Source organism: Cupressus sempervirens, chromosome 8, assembly GCF_028749045.1.
Source record: "Cupressus sempervirens isolate cs-2001-9-10 chromosome 8, ASM2874904v1, whole genome shotgun sequence".
NCBI lineage: Eukaryota > Viridiplantae > Streptophyta > Pinopsida > Cupressales > Cupressaceae > Cupressus > Cupressus sempervirens.
Genome location: NC_143125.1, coordinates 422,017,456 through 422,042,931, shown reverse-complemented (window position 1 = coordinate 422,042,931; position 25,476 = coordinate 422,017,456). Strand labels below are relative to the sequence as shown.

The 25,476-nt window shown below is 34.9% G+C and overlaps 1 protein-coding gene across 1 annotated transcript; it reads right to left on the bottom strand.

Annotated features, from left to right (window-relative positions):
• LOC149543036 (protein HEAT INTOLERANT 4-like) lies at positions 1 to 24,569 on the bottom strand. Its single transcript, XM_089797970.1, has 14 exons — positions 24,175 to 24,569; positions 20,285 to 20,323; positions 19,884 to 19,937; positions 19,559 to 19,622; positions 19,307 to 19,365; positions 18,673 to 18,797; positions 18,473 to 18,532; positions 5,392 to 5,450; positions 1,564 to 1,640; positions 1,347 to 1,385; positions 982 to 1,044; positions 829 to 876; positions 530 to 658; positions 1 to 425 (listed from the first exon to the last, which is right to left on the bottom strand). The coding sequence occupies exons 1-14, from the start codon at positions 24,352 to 24,354 to the stop codon at positions 378 to 380; spliced, it is 1,044 nt and encodes a 347-aa protein (XP_089654096.1). The 5' UTR covers positions 24,355 to 24,569; the 3' UTR covers positions 1 to 377.
• Positions 24,570 to 25,476: the final 907 nt, after the last annotated feature.

Sequence of the window (25,476 nt, the reverse complement as noted above, 5' to 3'; positions counted from 1 at the left end):
TTTAGGAAGTGAAAAAAAGATCGAGGACTATATTCAGCTTTGTATGATAATTAACTCAGGTGAATTGAATTACTATGGTTACTACAATAAATGGGCCTCTGAAACTCAAAATCAGAGCATGGTTGGCAAAACTACATCAGTTTGCCTTACCATTTCTCTCCTACAATGTAATCCTACTTTTGACCAGCCAAAGTCACAATCCTGTCACAGGCAAGAGAACAACTTTTTGGCCATTTCCAAAATTCTACTTCCATACTTACTGTACAGTACCAGATTCTCTTCTGAGTAAAATATCAAGTCACTGGGACTGAATTCGAAAACTATTAACTTAATTGCACTTGAGTGATGGAAAAAAGAAACAAAGTGAAGTTCTCATGTTACAGGACTGCATGCGCTTTTCCATAATACCTATTAATAAATGGCACCTGCAAAATTGAGCAAAAATAGATCAAAACTAGACAGGATCAAAACCAGAGAAATTTGGTGCTAGAAATGCAGTCAAGATTCAAAAAAGGAAAAAGAACAATACCTTGACATTTGAAATATCTGGGGTACCAGGGGTCTGAACAGGATAAAATTTGTAAAAGCGCATACTCTGAAAAGCAGCTTTACTTTCGGGGCTCATTTCCTCAATAGCTTTCTTCCTTGCCTCCCTTGCCTGGGCAAAACACAAAATATGTAAATGCTGTTCTCAAAGTCCAAAAGGATGCAAGCTACTGTAGAAGACTTATACTATCATTCAAAACAAAAATATATAATCTGCTAGTTTAAAATCACAAAAGATGTATCCTTGGATAAATGATCTCAAAGAATGAGATATCTACATACCTGACGTTGCTTCTTCTTTGATTCAGTTACCCTCTCTCTCACAAATTTCTAGTAACAAAATCAACCGTATTCAGTTATTAACAAAAAAAAAAAGATCCATAACCTCAGTAGTAATAGTCATTTTTCCAGCATTTAAAGAAAATTTCAAAATACCATAAATTCTTCTTTCTGCTCTGCTTGTAGTGCTTCTTCTTTAACAAGATTGTCAGTGAATTCCTGTTCAAAATTATACATTACAAGTTCCTTAAAATGGTTCAATATAAAGCTCGAGAACTATTTTGATATTACCAAAAGATCAATTATCAAGCTGAAACACTCAACAATGGTATAAAACTACAGTCATATCATCAATCAAAGATATTATGAAAATCCCAACAGATGTTAAATTTAGATAAATCCCTCCTTCCATATCAGAAAGCACATCCACAAATATGCAAAATCACATATTCCCTTAGCCGAGCAGACAATCAATACTCATAGATCAGCCAAAAAGTCCATTGAACAGGAAGAATAATCACCTGAATCTCATCAAACTCCCAGTCAAACTCGCACACAATCTGCACAATAAAATTCACAATTTATGTTACAAACAACCAAAACTTAACATTTAACTAAGACTTTCTATCAGAAACAAGAGTGTAACCATTAGCTATATAATTCACAGTGGCTACCATGTAACTGGGACTTTCATTTAGTAACAAAGTGGATGTTGTAAAGTGGCCGTTGTATACTAACCGGTGGCTCCATAGGATACATAATTTGAACAACTGTATCTTGTTCTATATCATCCTCCTTCAGAGGCTGATAAAAGTCTGTTTCAATTTTTCAAATTATGTCAGATTGCTATTACAATAGGTAAATAGAAATTAGCAACTGAATGTGTATGTCTTCAAAAACAGGGAATTAAATTGAAGGAGATCTTGTCCATCAACATAATCAAATTTTGGGAGAGCATTTCTGAGTTGGAAAGAAATTTTGTGGGGAAATTAAGCTTAAAGAGAACGCATACTCTGAAGCTACAATTTTGAATTTTCAACTCAGATTTACAATTATTTTTATATCATCAAGAAGAAACAAAACATATATGTGAAACAGACCATGCAGAAACAGCGAAAGAAGAAAAAGGCAAGCTCAGAACTGAATGTCACGCTAGATTAGATTGTAAATGGACAGAGCTTCTGCCTAAAAGAGAGAAGTTTGTCGAACTTGTAAGTAACGGGAATAATGGAGTATAACCAAAAAGAACACACATTATGTCCAAGATCTAAGAATATTATCCCATTTCTTGTGTATTTTCATTTATTTTGACTAAGATAACCTATTGTTAAGTGCCAACTGCACAAGGAATAGACAACTTAGTAGTCTAATGTGTTCAGCCAGAATTTTTATCAAGATGGTGTATTTATTTATTCAAACTCTTGAAAAACATCTGATAGAGCCTGCAAAATGCCAAAGGAGCTCCATCATTCAGGTCCAGAGAATTAATTATAAATGTTATCAGACTCTAAAGATTTATTGGACAGATATGTATTGAAAATAAAATGCTCAATGTCCTTTTGATATTGCTTACCTACGTTTGACTTACAACGTTGCCTCCTTTACCTTCTAAAAACATTCTCAAATAAGGTTAAGTTCAACACCACACTTCTTTTACCATTTGTGAATGCAAAGTCCGCATTATTAGATAAAATTGAGTTCTACGGCACACTTCTCTTAACCATTTGTGGATGTAAAGCCCTATAAAGAAGGCTGTTTTAAAAGGCATCACAATGCTCCAGCTATTTAACCTTAGCACATGCTCATGATATTTAAAAAAAATGTTCACAACTGTAAAGTTGACATACCATCAGAACTAAGAAAAGAGTGATTGCATCCAGAATGCACTTTACTCATTCCTACTCATGTCAATCTCTGTGAAAGTCGATATGAAGATATTTGTGGTTCTTGGACTTCTCTTGGAGATGAAACTCTCCAGCAGATTTGCAAACTTTGGAATGATGTACTGGTAAAACTCAAAATCAAAAATAGCAGTGGCATTAATACCTGTATAACGCATCACCTGATAAGTTAGCATTTAACTATGTTATATCAAGGTTACACAATATTTCATTCCAGGAAATAAGACATCTTTCCCTACTGGAACTGTGCCCTGTATAGGAGAATCCAGGTTGCCTACGACAGATTGTCTCCCAATTCTCCTTGGATGTCATGCAATTTAGGCAAATTTTGGAAAGGACATACAGCACTACTACCTTTGTTGACTCCTGGATCAACTGAAAATCTGAATACAGAAAGATTATGAAATAACAGTTATGGGACCCTGATGTACTCTTTGAACAGCTTAAGTTACAGACCATTGAGATTTCTTCCACCTCCAATCATTTGAATCTCTTCACACAGCTTAAATTAAAGACCATAGAGCTTTCTTCAACCTCCAATCATTCAAAGACTATATCCCTGGGGCGTTTAAAGCATGTTTCTAAGTTAGGGAGCCTCTTGAGTAGGATACATTCCAAAATTTATTGGGAACAATGTGACTACATCTCGAACCTGCACAATCAGAGTGTAACTCCGGCTAGCTGCAAAAATTTTAAAACAACATAATGTTATGTGAATGCGCATTTTGCCGGATGTACAAATTGCAAGACAACTGACATATGCATTCATTGTATATTTCAAAGAGGAACTCGTGATGTATCGAATGGTGCTTATAAAAATGATGCACAACTCACTCAAGTAACAGGTACTAGGATGTTGAAGGGATACATCTGGCTTTTAGTGCTATGAAAGCTCAGTCTATCTTTTCTGTGTCATCTAGGCTGTGGGTTGCCTCTAGCTTCTGTCACATAGAAGATGTCATGGCACCTATCATATCGACAATACTTTTTGAAACAATATTAAACGGTAGCTCTGTAACTTGTAAATTGCCAGAAGAAAACATTATTTCATCCGCTTTCAGTCAAGAAACAAACTATATTATCTCCTTCTAGGGCAATCAGAGTAAGGCAATGAATTAAAATTGGCAAATTCTGTAGGAGTGTGCAAAAACTTGCCTATGGAAGATGCTAAATTGGAAGAAACCAAAATCTTTGTTTCTGACAATTTAAAATTGCTTGAGAACGAGTAATCTTGGGAAGGGCAGATTGTCATGCCACCTAACATAAGAAAACGGACATGACAAAAATGACAATAATACAACCAATTGCAGCTTCTGTTTATACTCAAACTTGGAAATTAAAAATTACGGGGGGGCCAACCTCATTAAAGAAAGGATATTAAGGATGACCAAAGAAAGGTAAACATAATTATTAATTTAAGATGATAAATTAACCTGTTTGAGGCCAACCCAAAATAATAAACTTATAAATGGCAATGATTATTTTAAAAGGGACAACTGTGATCCATTAAAAATTATTAAGAGGCAGAAAAATAACATATAAATGGCAGTGATTAATAGCTAAGGGATGCATCTCTTGCATATGATGTGATGTTAATAAAAGGTGCGACTTTTTACCCTCCCACAATAAAAGATATAAAATGGGAGAGAGATTCAATTAGAAAATGAATGAAAGATTTTAATAATGTCCAGGAGGCCAAAGCAGCCTGTGGGACCCCTTAAAAGCAAAACACCCTGAATAGGGTGCCAGACCTTTAAACAATTTGTAACTTCATCTTTAAATATGCTCTTCGCCAATGAGTTATGACCAGTAGGTTTGAGCATCGAATGATAAGGAAAGGGAGAAACGTAGATCAAGAGCAAAATTCTAAGTTACCGTTATCAGCCTAGAATAAGTGAATCTAGGTGTGGAACTGTCGTATAAATCTGTGAATGCAATATTTATTCTTTGCTGAATATAGAGGGATAGCTATAAGTAATTGCATTATTTCCAATTTGGGTATTGTTTCCCAATTTAAGTATTATTAATTGTGTTTCTATTTGATAAATATGTTATAATATATTCATATAGTTAATCTAATTTGAATTGGGCAAAATTGGCTACAAAATAGGAAGACTGATCAAATCAATCTTTTGAGTTCATGAGAGGTGAAAACCCGACCTATCTTTCATCAAGCGTGTACACACACCAAATCTCCCATATAGAGTCCTACATTAGTTTCATACTTAGAGAGCTGGTAAGAGTTTCAATCCTACCTTCTCACATCTTCTTGTTTGCCTTTATAAACAAAGCTCATTTGTACATTTTGATTTTACATTACATACTTCAGATATTTCTCATTTTGCATATTGCTTCTTTGTGGAGTGTTTTGTATTTGCAAGTTGTTATTGGCTGCTCCAACATTACAACATATAGCTGGCCTTTTTTCCACTGACTAAATGCAATTCTTGACATGACTGGTGTAAGCACTACTGGTGTAAGACACTATAGCATGTGTTAAATTAGGTCTGAAACAATTGCCTGCTTAATTTTCATCTCAAAGTTCAAGGTATTAAGCATCTAAAGAAAATATTGTTCTAAGTCTTTAGAGAGAGAGAGACAGAAAGAATATGTGCGTGTGTGTGTGTGAGATAGAGAGAGAGAGAGAGAGAGAGAGAGCGCTTACAAGGTAAGCAATATTCATATTTCTTAATCTGTTCTTGTTTCAGTTGCTTCAAAGCGGCCCTGCAAACAAATATTTTTAAAAATTAAATGCTAAATACTAAACACTCTAATAGCCAGAACAACAGAGAAATCACTTGAGAGTTCAATAATAAAACCTCATATAACTTAAAATAGCAAGAAAGATGCACAGTTCATTGAATCACTACTGCACATAATAAATGAGCAAATGCTTTCATCAAATTAAAATTTTCTCTAGTCTGTGAGCACAGAAATGAGAAATCAAGTATATCCAGCTAGTTTCTAAATTAAATGTCTCTAAGCCAGGATCAAATGTGATACTCGTACCAAATAGTTGCCTAACCTGATATCAGATATTAGCTCTATGAAGTAACTGAGATCAATATTTATCAGACTATCTAAAGAGGGCATTCACCAAATAGTTGTCTAAGTCTGGGATCAAATATTAACTGCCTACGAAGTAACTGAGATCATCATTTATCAGACCTTTTAGGAGGGCAATCACCAAATAGTTATCAGAGTCTGAGATCAATATTAGCAAGTCTACAAATTAACTGAGATCAAAATTTATGAGACAGCAATCTAACTATTGTTAGGAATTTAGTAAAAGTGAAAGGCATTTTGAAGTGTTCGAAGACTTTTATTGTGATTGAAGCAAGGAGTTTGTAAGGGTAGTTCAATATTTAAGAAACCTTGTCAAATCATATTCCAAAATTGCAATGCTTTATATTCCATAACGACAATTGTTAAGTCCTTTATATGGAGTAGAATTCAACAAAAGGCATTTGTTTAGCTAAAGTAAAAGACTAGCAACCAACTAGTATTGGCAATGCCTAGCTTGCAACGGCTATTTTAGGTGCAGTCAAATGCTAATTATAGAACTAAATAATTAATTATAATCTATTGCCCAGGGAGGCATCCCCAGAAACCCCCGTCCCCTACCGGAAACATTTCTGGGACTTGGGAACAGCTAGGGCATGTCCCCACCCAATCCCCTTTTTTTTTTTAAATTCACAAGAAGCATCCTGGAAACCCAGTCTGGAGAAACTTTATGGGGAACACCTTGCATGTCCTTAAGATTGATAGGTATCCCCAACAGGATAGGTGGCAACAGCACTTGAAAAAACACATTTTTCTTTAATAGAACTCTTTTAATTTTAAAGTGGGCTCCTAAGTTCAGGTCCTCTGATTAGTATTTTGTAGCATCACATTAAGAATGTTGTTACAGTCATGCTACACTCTCAGATTCATATAGAAGAATGTTTCGAAGGTGTTGAGAAAGTTTGAAAAGTGCATTAGAGACCTGGAACATGCATCTTTATGTCATTTTGTGGCAATACATCAGTGTTGTGTTGGTTTTGGATTTACGGTCTTTTGAGGAAGACTTGGTGAACATTGGATGTTGCATCAACGTGCCATCTTTCTATAACAGACCTGTATCAAGAGAGGAACTGTACAGCAGACCTGTTCCTTTTAATATCAGTCCACTCACAATGAGATGGAGGTGTAGTTTTAGGGGTGTAACCCAAATTTGGATCATTGGGAGACCTATAATTGATCCACTATTTGTTGCAGCCCTTTCTGGATTCAATATCAGACCTGCAACAGTCAACTCCAACACAAGTTCTAAGGTTTTGTATATTAGTATTTCATGTGCTGGCACTCTTGTGCAAATAACACTATGCCTGTAATGTGTACACTGATCATTTATAGCAAAATTTAATGATAATAATGTGTTGCAATTTAGAAGGTAGGTTATTGTTCTTGTTGCTATTGACAATGAATTCCTAATAATGAATGCATGTTTCTTATTGAATTTGTCTATAGAAATGTTGTATATTAAGGTCCAATGATGTTTAAATGGCATGCTTTATCCATGCTTTTATATGAATGTAATGAACATATGCAAATTTCCTTATATATTTTAAATCTTTCCTATATTTATAGTCTTTTGTAATCCCCAAACTATGCAAAAAAACTTGTTGTCCTGGAAACTCGTCCCCCCGTCCTCATCCTAAACACTTGGGATAACCTTGATTATAATAAGAAAAATTATATATACACATATATATTAACAATTGGATTTATTAATTATATATCAAAATTAAAATATTATAAACTAATTTTATGATTATAACCTAGGATGTCTAGTTTGCCCCTAAGGGCCCCTGGACCAGCCAAGAGTACGAACTAGTTTGTGGTTTAGGTCTGGTCCGCCTATGAGTCTAGACAAGATCCAACCCACAAGGCAGTGGTTCGAATCAGACCACACCAAGTTTGGACTCAAGCAGACCAACGTGGTAAACATGGAACCACCAAACAAATGGTCAAAATCAACAATCAACTTCATTTGGTTGTCAAATTTAATTATTTTTTGACATCCACTATTAGGGTTAGAATATGTTGGCATATGGAAAAACAACTCTTGTTGCCTTTGAATAACATGGGGGAAAAATTGCACGAATAAAAGTTGGGAAAAATGAACCTTCGAGTTTCATTAGGCACCATATTACATCCACAACCCTAAACAATGGATTCTAAAAGCTTATCTTGGCTTCCACTTCTTAGCTTGCACTTAATGAATTTGAATATATTGACACCAATAATATTATTGGTGCAGCTGATCCAATCGGCCTTACCTAATGCCAACATAGAAGAAGATGAAGAAGGAAAAAAGGATGATGAAGAATATTAATAAAATTTTAATCCATTAGTTGAAATTGAAACAATGATACTTGAACTTGATGTTGCAATTTATCACTTGACATTTTAATGTTTTGAATCTTTGATGTTGTGCTTGAGTACATGTCAATATGATGTTATGATGGTATGATCATGATTCATGATGCTAGAGAACATGTCAAAATGATGTTATGATGGTATGATCATGATTCATGATGCTATGATTACAAGTTTATGGTGTTTAAATGTTTTTATGATACTCATGCTTCTAGGCTTCACACACACACACACACACACACACACACACACACACACATAATCTTTACATGTTTTTGTAATAACGAACACAAACCCCTTTTCAAAAGTTTGTCATACTAGCGAACCAATTTTTCGTACTCAAACTTGGAACCAAACCCAAACCGACATCCTACATTATAACTATTATTTAATTATAAGTTATATATTGATTGTAAATTTGTTCACATGAGAATCCATGGGGTGGGGCGCCCACAGAGTTTAGGTCATATTGAAACCATAATTTACAAAAAATTCATCAGTTAATTTAACATTATGTAATACACTCCCTACAATTTAGAATGATTGCCCTTTCAAATTCGATTGTTGACTACTATTGCTCCTATGATGAAGGGTACTCCCCTTACCCAAACACACAACACGACAGAGAAATAAACAAAAAAATTGCAAGAACTAAACAATTGCAATGATAGGAACACTTGAATTTTATTGTCTTCAATGAAATGACATTACAATATTTAAAAAGCCACATGGGCATTTCATTACAATAATTTGCAAGCCAAAGCCATCATATCCACTGTAAAAACTCCCCCCAGGTAATCCCTATTCATCATCTTTATATTGGGAAGTTTATCAACCCTAGAAAGTTCTAAAAAATCGTAACCCCTCGTTCTGAGGTTGATCATCCTTATATTGTTTCTTCCTACATTGGAATATGCAAAAATATGCCCCCAAACAGATTTTAGAACTCATTGGAGTGTTTGATTGTATTTTAGAACTATATTTTGCTATTATAACCACTTTCAGAAACCTCTCAAAATACTCTATACCCTTGTGGTCATGAAGCACTACCCAAGAAAGTTCGGCCCCCTTTCGAAGCCTCTGAGGACTTCAAAATTGAGTTCTATGTTTTGAGCCACCCCACCAAAACATAAAAATTCAATATCTTCAAAATCAGACTCGATCTTGCCACGAAATTGTACTAACAGGCTTATATATCCAAAATGAACCTTTGTGGACGCAATTGGAACAAATCGTGCTCAAATGAACAAACTACTAAAAATAGTAAACTTATCAAAAATAGTAACCCTACCCAAAATACGACTTATTGAAAAACCAAACAATATTTTTGGGTGATGCAAGATTGCATTTATACCCTAGATGCTTCTACATTGTCCTCCCACTTTTATGTTTGGCTATTCCCAATGATCAGAGAGAAAACTGTTTCCACACTGATTTAGCATTGACTTTGATTTTTTCTAAAATCATTCCTATTTCTAAGTGATTTGGTAATTTTATCAATTATTCTAGGATTTTATAGGTTTTTGCAACAATTTTCTCACATTTTTTAATCCTTTTTAGGGATTTTAACATGATTTAATGCAATTTAAATGCTAAAAAATATTGAAAATTGGGTCAATGATTTTGTCATAAATTCAGATTTTTCAAGAGGTTGGCTCCACAACTCATGATTAATTCAGCATAATCGCAATTTTTTGCAAATTATTGCTTCTCTGCATTAGACTAATAAGTTGTCTAGTCATTGTGCCATTCACTTACCCAAAATAGGACTTATTGAAAAATCAGACAATATTTTTGGGTGATGCAAGATTGCATTTACATCCTGGATGCTTCTAGATTGTCCTCCTACTCTTATGTCTAGCTATTGCCAAAGATCAGAGAGAAAATTGTTTCCACACTAATTTAGCACTGACTTTGATTTTTTTCTAGAAACATTCCTAGGTCTAATGGATTCAGTAATTTTATCAATTATTCTAGGCTTTTATAAGATTTTGCAACAATTTTCGCACATTTTTTATCATTTTTAGGGATTTTAACATGATTTGATACAATTTAAATGCTAAAAGATCATTGAAAATTGGGTCAATTTTTTTCATAAATTTAGATTTTTCAAGAGGTTGGCTCCACTACTCATGATTAATGAGGCATAATCGCAGTTCTTTGCAAATTATTGCTTCTTTGCATTAGACTATTAAGTTGTCTAGCTGTTGGGTCATTCACCTACCCCTAATTGATCCCCTAAAGTGGGAACAAGTTTCCAAGGCATTTCTTGATTTGTGAAAGAGACATTTCGATATCTATTAATCACAACTTGGATAAAGCGAGAATTTAATTATCTTTAGACTTATCCTTAAATACTGGAAATTAGAAAGCAGGTATTCTTATCAAACCTCTCTAAGAGTGATCATCTCAGGAAAGCTCCAAGTATGATTGAATTGTTTCGTATTCTTATGATAATTTATATTAGTGTCAGGATATTGACTATTATGGGGCTTCACCATTTGTGTTTGTTATTTAAGAGGTGACGATTTTGGAAATAATGAACACTTGTATAAAGACATTATAAGAGATGACGATCTCTAAGATAATGTTCTAACCAGTAGAGAGCTACTGGCAGATTTGGATGAAATTAAGATCATGTTGTGATGGAGGCATTTCTATGTCTATGAACCAAAAATTCAATACGGGAAGAATTTAATTATTCTCGAATTTTATCCATTGTACTGACAGATCTTAATTCAGGATCATGTTGTGATATGAGCTTGTCAGTGCCTATGAGTCACAACTTGGATAAAGGAAGAATTTAATTATTCTCCGAATTTTATCCTGTGTAAGGCATTCTAGTAATGGATTGCTGGTAGAATCTAGATCTTGACGAAACCAAGATCATGTTGTGAGAGTGACATTTCTAAATCTCCAGACGTCACAACTTGGGTAAAGGGAGAATTCAATTATTCTCCAGTCTTTATCCTGAGTATTGCATTCTGTACGACACTGTTATCACAAGTTCAGGTAATACTTCATATCACAAGCCTTGTTAAACACCTTCTGTTGCAAGCCTAGGTGATTTGAAAGTTTGTATTACGAACGATGCTAAGAGATTTGATCACAAGCTCCGTTGATAACTTATATTACAAGATTTGTAATATGATGTGTTTTCAAGTATCATTTGTATTATGATACATCATGCTTGAAATTCAAAAAGGTATAGAGTGTATATCTATGCTTAGTCATCTCTATTGATGTTGCTAGATATGTCTCTATCGCTTATCAAGTTAAGAGGGAGTGTTAATTCCTTGTAACTTTGACAAGACAAGTGTTCTGATTTTCAGATCAGTCTGATCTGGATGCATGAGTTCCCTTAAAGTATTGGTCAATAAAACATATTGTCCCCTCTAGACAGATCGGCATCTTCCTTGTGACTTTTATAAGCCTTCTTATTTACTAGTGTGGTTAGTTAGTTACTAACCATTAGTAACTCTTGCAATGAACACCAATCTTGAGGAAACAATTATTTTGTTAAATAGGCCAACCTAGAGAGGGACATGTCCATTCAATGAACATGGCCCTTGAGTTAGGTATAAGGGAGAGCTAGATTGCAGATTAGAAGACACACCGAAATCTATCAGTCTACTCTTCTAGCAATCTGCCCAAATAGAATCATCTATAGAAATGTAAACATTTGCAAAAGATCAATGAATTTAACACTGTGGTGAGCAACGAGGTCAAGCCAGAGAATTAGCATTGGACCTTTGAGAAATACACAATCTTAGTCTTCCAATAGAAAATTTTGAAAAAAATCCAATTCAAACTTCAATTCAGTATTATTTCTAAACAAGCAAGTTACAAATTCTTGGAAAGCTTTTTGGCAAGAGACACTGCTCTTGAGTTACAAGGATCTGAGAACCACTTTTCAAATGAACAATGAAGGAAAGAGATGTCAGCAAATTGTTATGTGATCCTATCAGATCGTTTGCTTTTGAGTTCAAGGTTGTTGAGCTAACATGCGAGATTTATTATGTGTGGTTGTTGGAGGTCCACAATATGTTTTGCATATGGATTTGACCATCAACACATTACAATATTTTTGTAATATGTTCTTATGGTTGACCTAGTGTTGAATTAATTTTGTTTGTGGACATATAAGATTGAGTTACTTTGTTGATTTAATCAATGATGTGAATAGTATGTATGCAAAGGGTATGTGATCAGAGGTTCGATTCAGCAGATGGTGTGTATTGATTCAGATTATTGTACTTCAAGGTAACTGCTTTGGCATATTCAGATTTTGTGATCCAGTTCATCAATTTTGAATTGTAGTCCATATATCTTGTCAGGCAGTAAGTCTTTCTTAAGGTTGTAGCCCTTATTTTAATTGAGCAGTGAATTCTAGGCAGTGTGCCTGAATGCATGTGCATTCCTTTTGTAGACCTTTAACAGGTTGATATGTTTTTGCACAGTATATCTTGTAAGTTTCATCCGCATCATAGTTTTCCCTTGTAAGCAAAAGAATTGGGTTATGATGTTATGCATGTTTGCCGTTTGCTTTTGTGCTTTACTCTTTACTGCATTTTATTTATGGTTAAAGAGTCAGATATACAAAGTTAAAAATTGTCAAACTCTAATTCACCCCCTCCCCACCCCACTCCCTCTCTCCCTTCAATGTTCCTTAATATCACATTTGGTATCAGAGCTTTGTGCCTCCGACAAAGTCTACCAGTTTGAGGAACGTCCTGATGGGCAATTCAATGCTTTCAACTTTCAAGCAGCTTTCAGAAGCAGCTCCTGGTTGCACTTGAAGATCTTGATCAATCTAATGCCAGGAACATGGAATTGAAAAGGACTTGAGGAAGCTGAAAATTTCATTAAGACTTTGAAAGGACAAGTTGAGAAGCTGAAGCAGAAAGGTAACTCGAATGATGATACTCAAGCCTCGAGATGTGAGCAGCTTGCAGAAGACAAAGAAAACCTGATGCATAAGATGGAAGCTATGGTGATGAAGATAACAAAGAGGATTGTATCAAGGAGGAAGAATAAAGAAGATCTTGAGCAATCCTTGAAGGTCAAATCTGATAAATGCAACAGATTGAATAGTGAAGTTGGACAATTGCTGCATGAGCTTTAAGAATCCAGGATTTATGAGCAAGAACTTAAGAGAGTGAATGAGATCTTGAGAAAAGAACTTACTACTGCAAATGAAAACCTGGTGCATAAGATGGAAGCTATGGTGATGAAGATGACAAAGAAGATTGTATCGAGGAGGAAGAATGAACATCTTGAGCAATCCTTGAAGGACAAATCTGATGAATGCAACAGATTGAATAGTGAAGTTGGACAATTGCAGCATGAGCTTCAAGAATCCAGGATTTATGGGCAAGAACTTAAGAGAGTGAATGAGATCTTGAGAAAAGAACTTACTACTGCAAATGATACACATAGAAGTTCAAAGCCAGATCAACAAAGATTGATACACAACTTAGTCAGAGAATGAAAGGTAGTACACAAGGTCCTGGATTTGAAGAGGGTGAAAGCTCAGGATGAAGTCAAAGCAATCCTTCATCAGAAAATCTGAATGGCAATCCTAAGAAGTCTCTGGTAAGACAGCCTAATATTCAAAATTTCAATGATAGATGCTTTGTATGCAATAAATTGCTAAGAATTTTGGACACTGCTAAGAATTGCAGATCAAGAGGAAATTAGATGACTACAGTAATGGTCAATCCAATGTGACATGTTATAAATGCAACAATACTGGTCATATTGCAAAATTTTGTACACTTGGAAGTGTGAAATTGAACATAAGAGATCTGGTCAATAACAATCACATGCAGAACAATAACAAGGCCAAACAGAAGGTTGATGTGGAAGAGATCAAAAAGCAGATGAGCAAGACATAGGTACCAAAGAGTCATCTTGATGCTAATGGTGGGTCCACGCCTGAATCTGATGTACAAGTTTCCTATCAGAATTTAATTAAGGCCTTCATCCTAGGGGAAGTTTTTCATGAAAAATCCTTACAATCCCATGATTCGAGTTGATATACAGATGTGAACATTGCATTCTGATTTATCAAGGTTTGCAAGACATGATTAAATCATCTATGCAGGAATCTATACAAGTTTCAAAGATTTGCAGATTGAATTTTGTATCACAATTTGAGAACCAAACATGAGCAACAGTACAGTGCATTTATTACGACAAAAAGTTAGATGCATGAATGGTCACAATGGCTTTTCAGTACTTTACTCAGAAAGGCAATTTGTAAGAGATTAAAACTGATCAACAGACATTTCATGAGCAAACTCTTGTTTCATTGAAAAAGGTTATTTTAGTGCATTGTTTGAAATTTTGCATTTTGCATCATGGACAAGCCCGAAATCGTTGACATCGTCAACTGTCCCAGACCTACATTCAAGTAACATCCCTATAAGTAAGGAAGATTATCCGAATGGTGTTTTTTCTTCAATTCCTTACAGTGTGTTTCACGTAGAGGATATAATGGCATATATATGAACTAGGGCATCATCAGCTATAGAAGGACTTGTCTGTGAATTCAGGTCTGAGACATAAGTAGTAAGGTGTTAAAAGAAAAGAAGCTTGCAAAAAGTATGACATTTCTTACTTTTGATGGAGTGTGGACAAGATATGGGTTGAGTAGAATCCATGATCAATTCATTTGGTTAAACAGAATTTATAAGATCACTGGGGACATTCCTGAGAAAATTATTGGTTCCAATGCGTCTGTAAAATACCTGCTCTTAAGTCCATTAAGAACAATTTGGTCACCAATCTTATTGGTTCACAGTGTGATAAGAGAGCAATTAGTAAAAATATTATCCAACTTCATGTAAGGTTCAACACTATGGTAATTGCTTAAAAGGTATATCATTCAAGAAGAGATAACTCGATTTCAAGCACAGTCATGCATACAGCTCATAGTATGGCTAAAGAAAATGGTGAGTATGATATTTGTGAAGCTTTGATAGTTTGGCTATTGGAGAACCTTGGAAAGATAAAGAAAGACAAAAAGCAAATCTTCAAGTATGGTTCTTTGGTTTTGTATAATTTCTTCTACTTCATGAATCATTTCCCAGTGTTGGTGATTTTCAATGGAATACCGATAGACCAGTGGCAGTTCAAATCAGAGATTTCTATTTTATGCTTGACAGCAAGACTAGGAGAAGTACTTTGGGGGTTATTTCAAAATTTCAAAGAGCCGATGCACTTTGAAGTACAGAATTCCCTATGAAAATTATTGACAAATAATAGGATTTTATATGTTTCATGGTTGAGACAAATAGTTGCTTGATGGAAGCAATTCAACCAAGAACTTCATGGGTTATGTTGATGGGTTATAAAGTTGATGCTACTCTTCTTGATTTCTATGTACAAGCTTTGTTGAACAAACCCATAGATCCATATGAACAGAGGTTTGGTACAGACAAGGAGAAAAGTCTAAAGGTTTTTGGAGGTCGACAAACCTTGTAGAAAGAGAAGAATAAGAAAAGAGGTTGAGGCATTGGCAGAAGATTTTGGTATTCCTGTTATAAAATTAAGAGAAGAAAGGAAAAATAACGTAAGAAGAGGAGAAGAGGCAGCAGAGCATCCAATTGATGTTGATGCAGCTACTCGAAGCACTATTCCTGTTGCACCCTCATCTAGACAGGCAAGGAGGTTTGCTCCATCTTAAACTACTCCAACTGCAAAGCCTTATACTACACCTAAGACAACTACTCCAAAGGCAGCCTCTACATCTAAGATGGTCAATCCTAAACATCAAGAACAACCTAAACCGTCTCATAAGAAGGTAAAAGAACATAGCACAAAAAAATATAAGGGTACAAAAGCAGGTGATGACGAAGAGAAGAATTCAGATGATGCAATTAAAGAGTTAAGAGCAGAAGGGGTAAAAACAGCTAAAGTCATAAAGGCAAAGCCATCTGATGAAGAGACAAGAAGTAAGAAGATGAAACCTAGTACTCGTAAGCCCCCTATGACAGTTATTAATGCTGCTAAAAACTTGACAGCTCACTGCAATTTAGGGCCACTTAAAGAAGTATTTTGATATGTTTGATGATAATGGAAAGAGAGTTATTGGAGAAGCAACAATTCAGTTAAAAATTTGGAAATTAATAAACTATAGAAACCTTTCTATTGCATAAACAACTATAGTCTTCTTAGACATATGTTTGTTGCTCATCCATAGCACAACATCTAGGAAAACACAGAAGATACTGAAAGGGGAAGGGGGTGAATCAGTATTTTGAAAATTTTAATAACAGAAGACAGTGACACACAAAATTTATCACATGGAAACTCTTGGGTAAAAACCAAGGTTCACTGAGCAATCAGCAAAGGCCAACCCAGTACAAAAGAGCTACAACTCTAGCAATTCAACTTAGGCTCCAACATATCTAAGAGCTCCAACTCAACTGTGAATGGCCGCAACCATTCAAACAACAGCACATTAATACATATTTCAAACCTTCATCTTTCAAGCAAAAAAGTTAAAAAAAAGGTCTGAGATTGGATTGGTGGCACTCTCAGTCTTCACAACTACAATGAACAGATGCAAAATCTTGAGTCAAAGTCATCAACACCACTTATTCGATTAAGCCGATATACTATCAGAGTCTCCTTTTTAAAACTCTTTCCCCACCAACCGCACAGCAACTATGAGTAGTTCAGATACAGCTCAAACTCCCTTCTCTACGCTCAGCTCTCACTCATCTCATTGTCTTTTGCTCACCCAATGTTCGTGAATTCATCTTCTGTCATGCCATTCATAACTGCTACAGCCTTAAGAGCTTTGTATAAATTGCTATCATAACCCACCTTGTTTAATCTTTCAACAATCCAAAGTTGTTTTCACACCACACAGTCTTAAATATATCCGTTCAAACTCCGGGATACAAAAATGGCTCGTCTTGTCTAATAAAATGCCAGCTCCAAACAGTCCTTTTTTATCTCCCAAAAACTCAGTCCTGTTCGACCCTTTTTTCTTATCACATCCTGTTATTTTCAGAGATTCATTTTCAGTTTACTCTTTTACAGTAGCTTCCAAAACAGTGGACGTTATTCTCAGATTTTGTCCTTTTCACCCTTCAACGCACCCAAAAAAAATGCCAACTCCAGAATAACAGTACACGTTCTAGCAGAGATCATTTTTCTACAGTGCACAAGTGTCACGTCCATGATTCATTCTGCTGGTTTTGGAAAGAAAACGTATATCACCATTTCCAGTACGCGCTTGCCAACACTTTAAAATGCCAACAGGGCTTGTTGCCTCCATATGCAACATGGAAATCTCATTATTACATTTCAATAGACTGGGTGAGTTTTTGAAGAAGTATTCAGTGCTTCTGATACATTCCTGACATCAACTTTTTAACAAAACTACTGATGCACAAAGAAATTGAGTAATCACATTACAACTATTACACCTATATTTGATTCTCGCAGCCAGAGATTTAACGCAAATCGCCAGCACCTGTATATGTGCTTCCAAATATTTGGTTTGGTTTGCTGAGGCCGGTTTTCAAACAAGTGGCAGCATTTGCCCTCAATGCCAAACTGGAATCATGAACAAACTCTGCAAGGAGTCTGTTAACTCTGCAAGGAATCATGAAAATTCTATGCAAGGAATCCGTTACACATTGATTCCTTAGCATACTCGCACTTATCACACAAACAGGATCAGTTACCTCTTATTATAACCACTAACAATGTGACGAGCTCTTTCAACCGCACACATGGTGATGTGTAAAAATGAGTACAAAACAGATCCAATCAGTTAAAACAAGTCAGAGGAAGATGTGATCACCAATACCAAAGATGCAGCACAATAGATACACAACAGATCCAATCAGTCAACAACCAATCACCACTACTAAGGATGCAATCACCACTACCAGAAATGTAGCACAATAACCTCAATACTAAAACAGTTCAATCATCAATGAGAAATACTAACAATATACACAATGATTAGCATGTACCAAGTACCATGTCATGTGGATTCTGCACATAGGATTCTATTTCTTCACAAAAGAAAGGGCTTCAAGGAGACAAGTAACATAGAATTGTGGAATACTGTCAATTACAAGGGTCCTGTAAAGTTAGAGACCATAAACCACCTACTCTATGGAACCTGCCTTGTAAGTATCAAATTCTTGCAAAAAAATGAGCAGCATTCTTCAAGAAGTGGAAAAGGCTCTAGCATTATCAAACAGAGAGTACCAAGACATTTCTTGAAATATAATCTGATATTACAAGACATCAATAAACAATTTTATCAATTTCAAATTTTGGTTTGTAAAACTCACCTTCTTTGAGTGCACTGCATTGTAAAAATTTGAGATTTCAAACTTTCAACTCGACTAAGCCTGCGGTTTCCAGAGACAATTTCCAAAGCAAGAATTTATATCAAAAATTGAGCCATAATAACAAAGGTAAATTTCGAGACTAAATTGGAAGGCAGTAAAATACTAAACAGAAATATAAATACACTTGTGTGAACAGATACCTGTTTTCCAAGGGTATATATGGAACCCAATCCATTTTCATCTGTTTCATTGGCACCACAGTCTCTCCTTCCATTTGAACAGACTTAATTCCTATTTTATCAGAGGGTGGGAATGGAGAAGTAACCTGTTCAGAAAAATGTAATGCTTATTATAATATGATGCAGAAAAGCATGACAAATTAAATCGGCAGGGTGCAATACTATCTTTAGACTGTCCATAAGACCACATATCTCAAAATATACTGATAAAAATAAAATCAAGCAGTTTGCACAATATATAAATGAGCCATGAAATATTGTTCTCGTGGGAAGCTACTCTATCATGTCAGTGAACAATAGATAAGCTCATACAAGAACAAAATATTTTGAAGTACTCAGTTATATGGTGAAGAATAATGTCTGACAATGTTTGCCATGAATGTATTTTTAAAATTAAACTTTTACATTATAAGGGCAACATATGAGCAGCCCGAACAAAAAATGTATAATTGAAACAACCAAGGAAACACAAAATAAAAATGAAAATCACATTGAATGTCTTTTAAGACAATAAAAGAAATTATTCTGTACTTTAGCATATTGCAGAAGTGTGTTAAACTTCTAAATAACAGGATAAATAGTAAGCATGAGTTACCGCTACAACGACTGGAATACAAACAATTTTGCTGCGACCATCAAAAAAAACTAGCTGAGCTGCATGCAATTAAACATAAAAGTCAGTGTGAGAATACTACAAAAACTTGAAGGCACTGCAAAGACCAAGAAAGACACACTACAAGCTACCACAAATGACTAGGTCTAGCTGAGCTATAATTTACACACAACCAGAATAATATAAACAAAGCAAAAAAATGACAGACAAAATGTTGTAAGGAAAGGCCCTTACGTTCTGTGCAACCAAAGAGATACACTCTCTTTCCATAAAGCACTCCATTTTCTTCAAATGCTCTCTGGGCATTACAATAATAAATTTTAATAAATACTTGCCCACCATTAAGTAGCATGTAGTTCAAAACACTCTTGTTTGAAGTTGCTTACATAAGCACTAATATATGCAAAGTAAGATTCAGAGATCATTTCCTGAAGTAGAAATTACATCAAAATATCTATCTACGTATCAATTAAGCAGTAGCAAAACAAATAATGGCATATATGCAAAGCTGCAACAAAAAAAACAAAAAAAATGACTATGCTATGAGGCAATGCCATACCTCCAAATTTGAGAAATCCCAATTAATCTTATAAACAGAATCAAGGTTATCCCACTGTTAAAAAAAAGTAACAGAATCAGGCTTGGATCATTTTTAAATCTCAACACTCTAGTGGAACTTTCTAACTGGCTTAGAAAAGCAATTTAAAGATAAATTTAAATTTAAAAATACATAAACATATGTAAAAATGAATTAAAGGGTAGCTTTCAGAACAGATAACCTGGAATAATATCACTTGAATCCAACCCCAAAGAGTGGGAACATTTATATTATGAATTTAGCAGACAAAGTAATTAGGTCCTAAGACATTCAATTTCCAATCTAGAGATTTCTTGAGACTTGCATATTTGAACAGTTTGAAGATAAATTTGATTTCGTAGGAGCAGCATATTTCTACAAACCTCTGTGCCTACTGGAAAAGCAGCTTGCCATAAATCTTCCTGCAAGAAAAATGATCGCCTGCCATTTTAGCAAACTTTCAACACATTAAGTCGTCCTATTTTCAAGTATAATAAGTACAATTATATCAAAACTCCTATTCCATTTCTTTTATGATATTGAGAACATATATAAATATCACTTATGACAAGAAGTGGCTTCTGAACATTTCATAGCTAAGCTATCATATTATCTCCATTGCAACAGCACTGATGACTTTTTACTTTCTCAACTGAGAAACTTGCATCATAATATCAGCAAAAGAGTAAGCTCAACACATGTACTTATGAATAGTCAATAATGTACGTTTTTTTTCAGCAAGGTGGTCCTAATTTCAAACATTACCTTGTTCTAGTTATTGACTATAGTCAAACGAGTCATTGAGTGCTAACCTTTGAAACATCAGCATCCCCCGCAAAAAAACATGCTTGCCACATCCGAATCGGTATCTTAGACATAAATTGAAATGCATCTATTGAAGGGATTTCTTAATATTTCTAGTAGATAAAGAGAAGTGAAACTCATTGAAGTAGATCGAAGAATTATAAGGAACAAATTCAACAAATATTGATACTGCTAAAATTCAATGTTTTCAAATACTTCTATAAAGATGTGAACAAAAGTCAATACTAAATCCCCATTTCTATTATCATTAGTGAAACCCAGGGACTTGTATCCCCCGACCCCACACAAAACCTTAAAAGGTACCCATCCCCACACCAGGTACTCGGGAGTACTCGAGTACCCCCACCTCAACCACTCTGCAACCATGTTGATGCCAAGACAGGTACTTGAATTTTGAATTTTGAATGTTATTATTGGGTATATCATATGTATTATATTGAATGTTCAACGGTTCTGGTTCACATTACAATTTCACTATATTCAAGTGGTTCAATTTGGTATGTTATACTGAAACGTCATTTCATAACTAGTATTTCAAGTTCTATATGTATATTATCAGCACCCCCCTGCCATCATCCATAAATTGAGGCGCTTTGTCACCCCCTGTCCCTAGAACTTGTCCCAACATACCCAAGAGTCAGTGTTGCACTGATTAGCATTTAAGTTTTATAAATCTGATTGGATTATTTCCTGACCAGGTGGAAACATATACAACATATAAACAACTCAATAATAGAATGCACTACAATATATTTTTTCGTTATTCTGGAAACACCTTCCTGCTAGGTCAATCAAATAAAAATAAACCAAGCATTGAAATAATCATTCAGGAAGTTGCAAAAATAAAAGACCTTATCCTGTGTAAGACCCACAGGTTTCAATAACCCATTCTAATAGAACCATCCAAATGGTGCATCACATTGCAAGATGATCTTCCTTCACTCTCTCAACAATTTAAAACCCAGCAGCGAAAGTGTGAATAAGTTGCAAAAGCTCAGAAATTTGTCATTAGAAACTCTCTTTTGAATATGAATTTTATTTTCCTTAAAAAGACAAATATTCATTAAAAAACCAACCATATTTGAAACACCATAAATACACATTAGTGAACAGCAAGATAAAACTGCATTTTATAAACCTCAAAGAACGGGCATCCAGTTTCTCAGGCAGATGGACTCTCCAAATGGTTATGACTCTTTCAGAAAAATTACCTGGATTAGGTAGAACTATACCATAACAATATTGTAGATAGAATTAGCTCATACAAATATTAGACTGACCCACATGATGTCAAGACTGGTACTGGCACTTACTGGCCAACTGTTACCCTTCAGTATATGATCCGAATGAGATGCATACCAACTCAGACCCACATAAATCCCAAGCCTTAATCATCTCACTTGTTAATCTCCCACAAATATAGGTTTCCCTCCTGGACGGACTGAAACAGTATTTCTCATTGCACTTGTTAGCATTCATTCAGGCAAACTCCTCCATCTTCATCCCAAATTGCACTGAGCTTTCAATCACTGCAAATATTGCAAATGAATAATTTATTGTCATTAATAAACACACTCACTGTCGGAGCAATAAGTAGGGCACAGCTGTGTATTGTGGGCAATAAGTAGGGCACACCTGTATTGTGGGCAGGATTAGATCATATCAGTATTGAAGACTAAACTAGCTCATACCAAAAGTAGATTGGTCCAAATGACATCAAGCTCAATACTGTCACTTACCAGGTGGTTGTTACCCTTCAGAATATAACCCAAATTAAATGCATAACTAACATAGGCCTACATAAATCCCAGGCCTTGATTTTCTCACTTGTAAGTCCCCCGTGACTATAATTTTCCCTCCTGACATAACAAACAGCATCTATTACTGTACTTGTTGGCATTCATTTGTACAAACTCCTCCATCTCAATCCCAAATTGAACAGAGCTTTCAATCACTACAAAACATCTTAGTAAATGGACAAAGGTATTGCAATTAATAGATGTATTCAATGTCAGATCAATAAGTAGGGCACACTTCTGCACTGAAAACCCAACCCTTTAACCATAGACATATACCCATATGAAAATCTAGGGGCTGAAAACAATGCGACAAACTATGCATGTTAAACCTTCTGTATTGACCCAGACCTTATTTTGAATATAATTCCCATAACCCGAATGGGGACAGGATTTTTCGGTAACTCATTTTAAGTGTAACAAATGGATAACTGTTGTGATTGATGAATGCGAACCTATTGTTACAGCCACAAACAATCTATATCTTCTGCTGCCACATTGTTCAAACTTTGACCAACTCTTCAACAAGTACATAAAATATAGGAAGACGGAGCAACCATTTTAAATATCATGAAATAGCCACTGAACCTTCTGCTTTTAAGTTCAGGATTAATATAAGATCAAAAAGCTGTCATTGGACTAGCCAGCTTTCCATCGCTCAAAACATCTTGGCAAATTGCTCCAATAATGTCATTAATCATGAAACTCGCAATCAGATCCAGAAGACATTTTTGCCTGCACTGTTAAAGCAACTCACAGCCAGCATGCAGTTAGGCCCAAAACTGAACAGAAAACAACAATTTTTACATTCCATGAAATACATACATGCAAATCCCAAGTCTTGTTGCCAATGGCATGAACCAATAGATATTAACCAATGAATCAGTTATTATCATGGATTCATAAAATTCATAGCTACAAGCAAGGCTGACATTCTGCTCAGCTGTTAAACCAACACTTCATTTTCAGCTGTACTATTAGAGCAATTCCTTTGCAACCATCATGTACTAATAAGATAGTGCAGGCCAAAATCAAACAGAACCACAGAAATTTTATATTCCAGGAAAAATGCACATGCAAATCCCAAGCATTATTGCCAAAGGCATGGAGTAATGGACCTCAGCAGATGAATCAATTATTGTCATTGATTCACGCAAATTCATCGCCACGGGCATGACAGACATTCTGATCCACTGGTTAACTGGTTAAACCAACACTTTAACTACAGAGACATTTCTGACAGATAAATCTCGCATAAGCACAATAGGGCACACAATCAGATGAAACCCAGCTCATCTATGGAACTGAAAGTATTAAAAAATATAATCTAAGAAAACAAGTTAAATAAAATGGACATATTTATACAAAGGTCGGTGGACTGCAAGTAAGATGGGCGGATTGAAAAATGTAGTGGAAATGGATCCACTAAAAAGATGAAAATGGGTCGATTGTTTGAAAAAAAGGGGAAGGAGGAGGATATATATAGATTGGAAAAAATAGAGAGAAAAGGAAAGGAAACGGATAGAAATGTGGATAGTTTTGAAGTGGAGGATAGAAATAGGTGAATTAAAACACGAGATGGGCATATTGAAGTGGAAGAAATGAAAAATATGACTAGATAGAAATGATTTTACGATGCTAGAACAATTTACCAGGCTCCGATGATCTGGAAAGATTTCAGGCTCGGGCTGAGATTTTTGCTGCTTGCTAGTTGCAGGAGACTTGACCCTCTTTCCTCTGCCAGACGCCTTCGTAGATTTTTCTCTAGTCAAGTCCTTGTGCGATGATCCATTCGCCTCCTTTCTACTATTTCTTCCTCTAGGACTCCTCATCTTTCAAATTTTAAAACTGAAAATTCCTTCACTTGACTAGTCAAGCAAAAAAAATCCCGCAGGCAAGAGAGCTGGTTACGAGAATTTGTAGAGTTGGATTGGATTTGGGAACGAGGTAGAGAGACCTCAGCGTGGAGGCAACGCTCTCGTTTGAATTAGCTTTACCGCTTGATCGCTTAATCACTCAGAGCTCTTCAAAATTCTGAATGCAACATATGAAATAGTGTATTTTAAACCAGTTATATACATCGTCTTTTGATCGATTAAGTTTTCCATTAATGTTGTATCTTTCGTTGAGTGGAAGCTAGCACAATAGCTTGGTCTATTTGATGCAATCACTATTTAAATTTTTTAATTTGTTGCGTTCAATATATGAGAGATTGTTTTTTTATCTCATTGTTTTTCTAATTGTGTTTAGTTTTATATAAAAACTAAAAGAGAAATGAACATAAAATGAAAATCATTTAGTTTTTTTAATTTAGTGTAATCAATATTTAGGTTTTTTTATTTAGTGTTATTAGTATATGATTGAATTTTTTTAACAAATATATTGTAATTACTAATAAAATATTATAGTTAATGAATATAATTGTGTATACTAGTGTTCTAGGTTTCAAATTTATTATTTATTTATTTTAAATATAAAATAGTCTTATAATCATTAATATTAAGTTTGGTTGTAATACTTTGAAAAAAAGAAATTATATGAATAATTCTTTTTTTTTTGTCAGTAAAAGGCAATCTCTCTGTCATTTCATTAATTAATATTCCAAGTGTATATTATTTTTCCCATTCAAAGTGTAGACGCTCAAAAATGGTTCGCATCTATGACTTCATCACTTCTTCATACTAATTTGTCCCATTTTCTCATTCTACTAACTTCGATCTCTTGGCCAGATTGACCATATTTTGTCATTTGTATCCCCTTTCACATCAATTTCATATCAACTCGAAATCATATCAAATCAACTCGGAATCACCCCAAATCAACTCAGAATCACTCGAAATCGGTCCTAATCAACCCAAAACATATCAAACATCTCAAATTAATCATCATTTATCCGCTCCTAGGCATTGTTGTGGCTTTCAATGCCTTGGAAACCTACCAACTTATCAATCTTA

Coding starts and splice junctions, on each gene's coding strand:
- LOC149543036 (XM_089797970.1), bottom strand. CDS start 24,354: ATGAGGAGTCCTAGAGGAAGAAATAGTAGAAAGGAGGCGAATGGATCA. Junction 19,366..19,558: donor TCTCTTTGGTTGCACAGAAC/GTAAGGGCCTTT, acceptor AATTGCATGCAG/CTCAGCTAGTTTTTTTTGAT. Junction 426..529: donor CAGATATTTCAAATGTCAAG/GTATTGTTCTTT, acceptor TCAATTTTGCAG/GTGCCATTTATTAATAGGTA.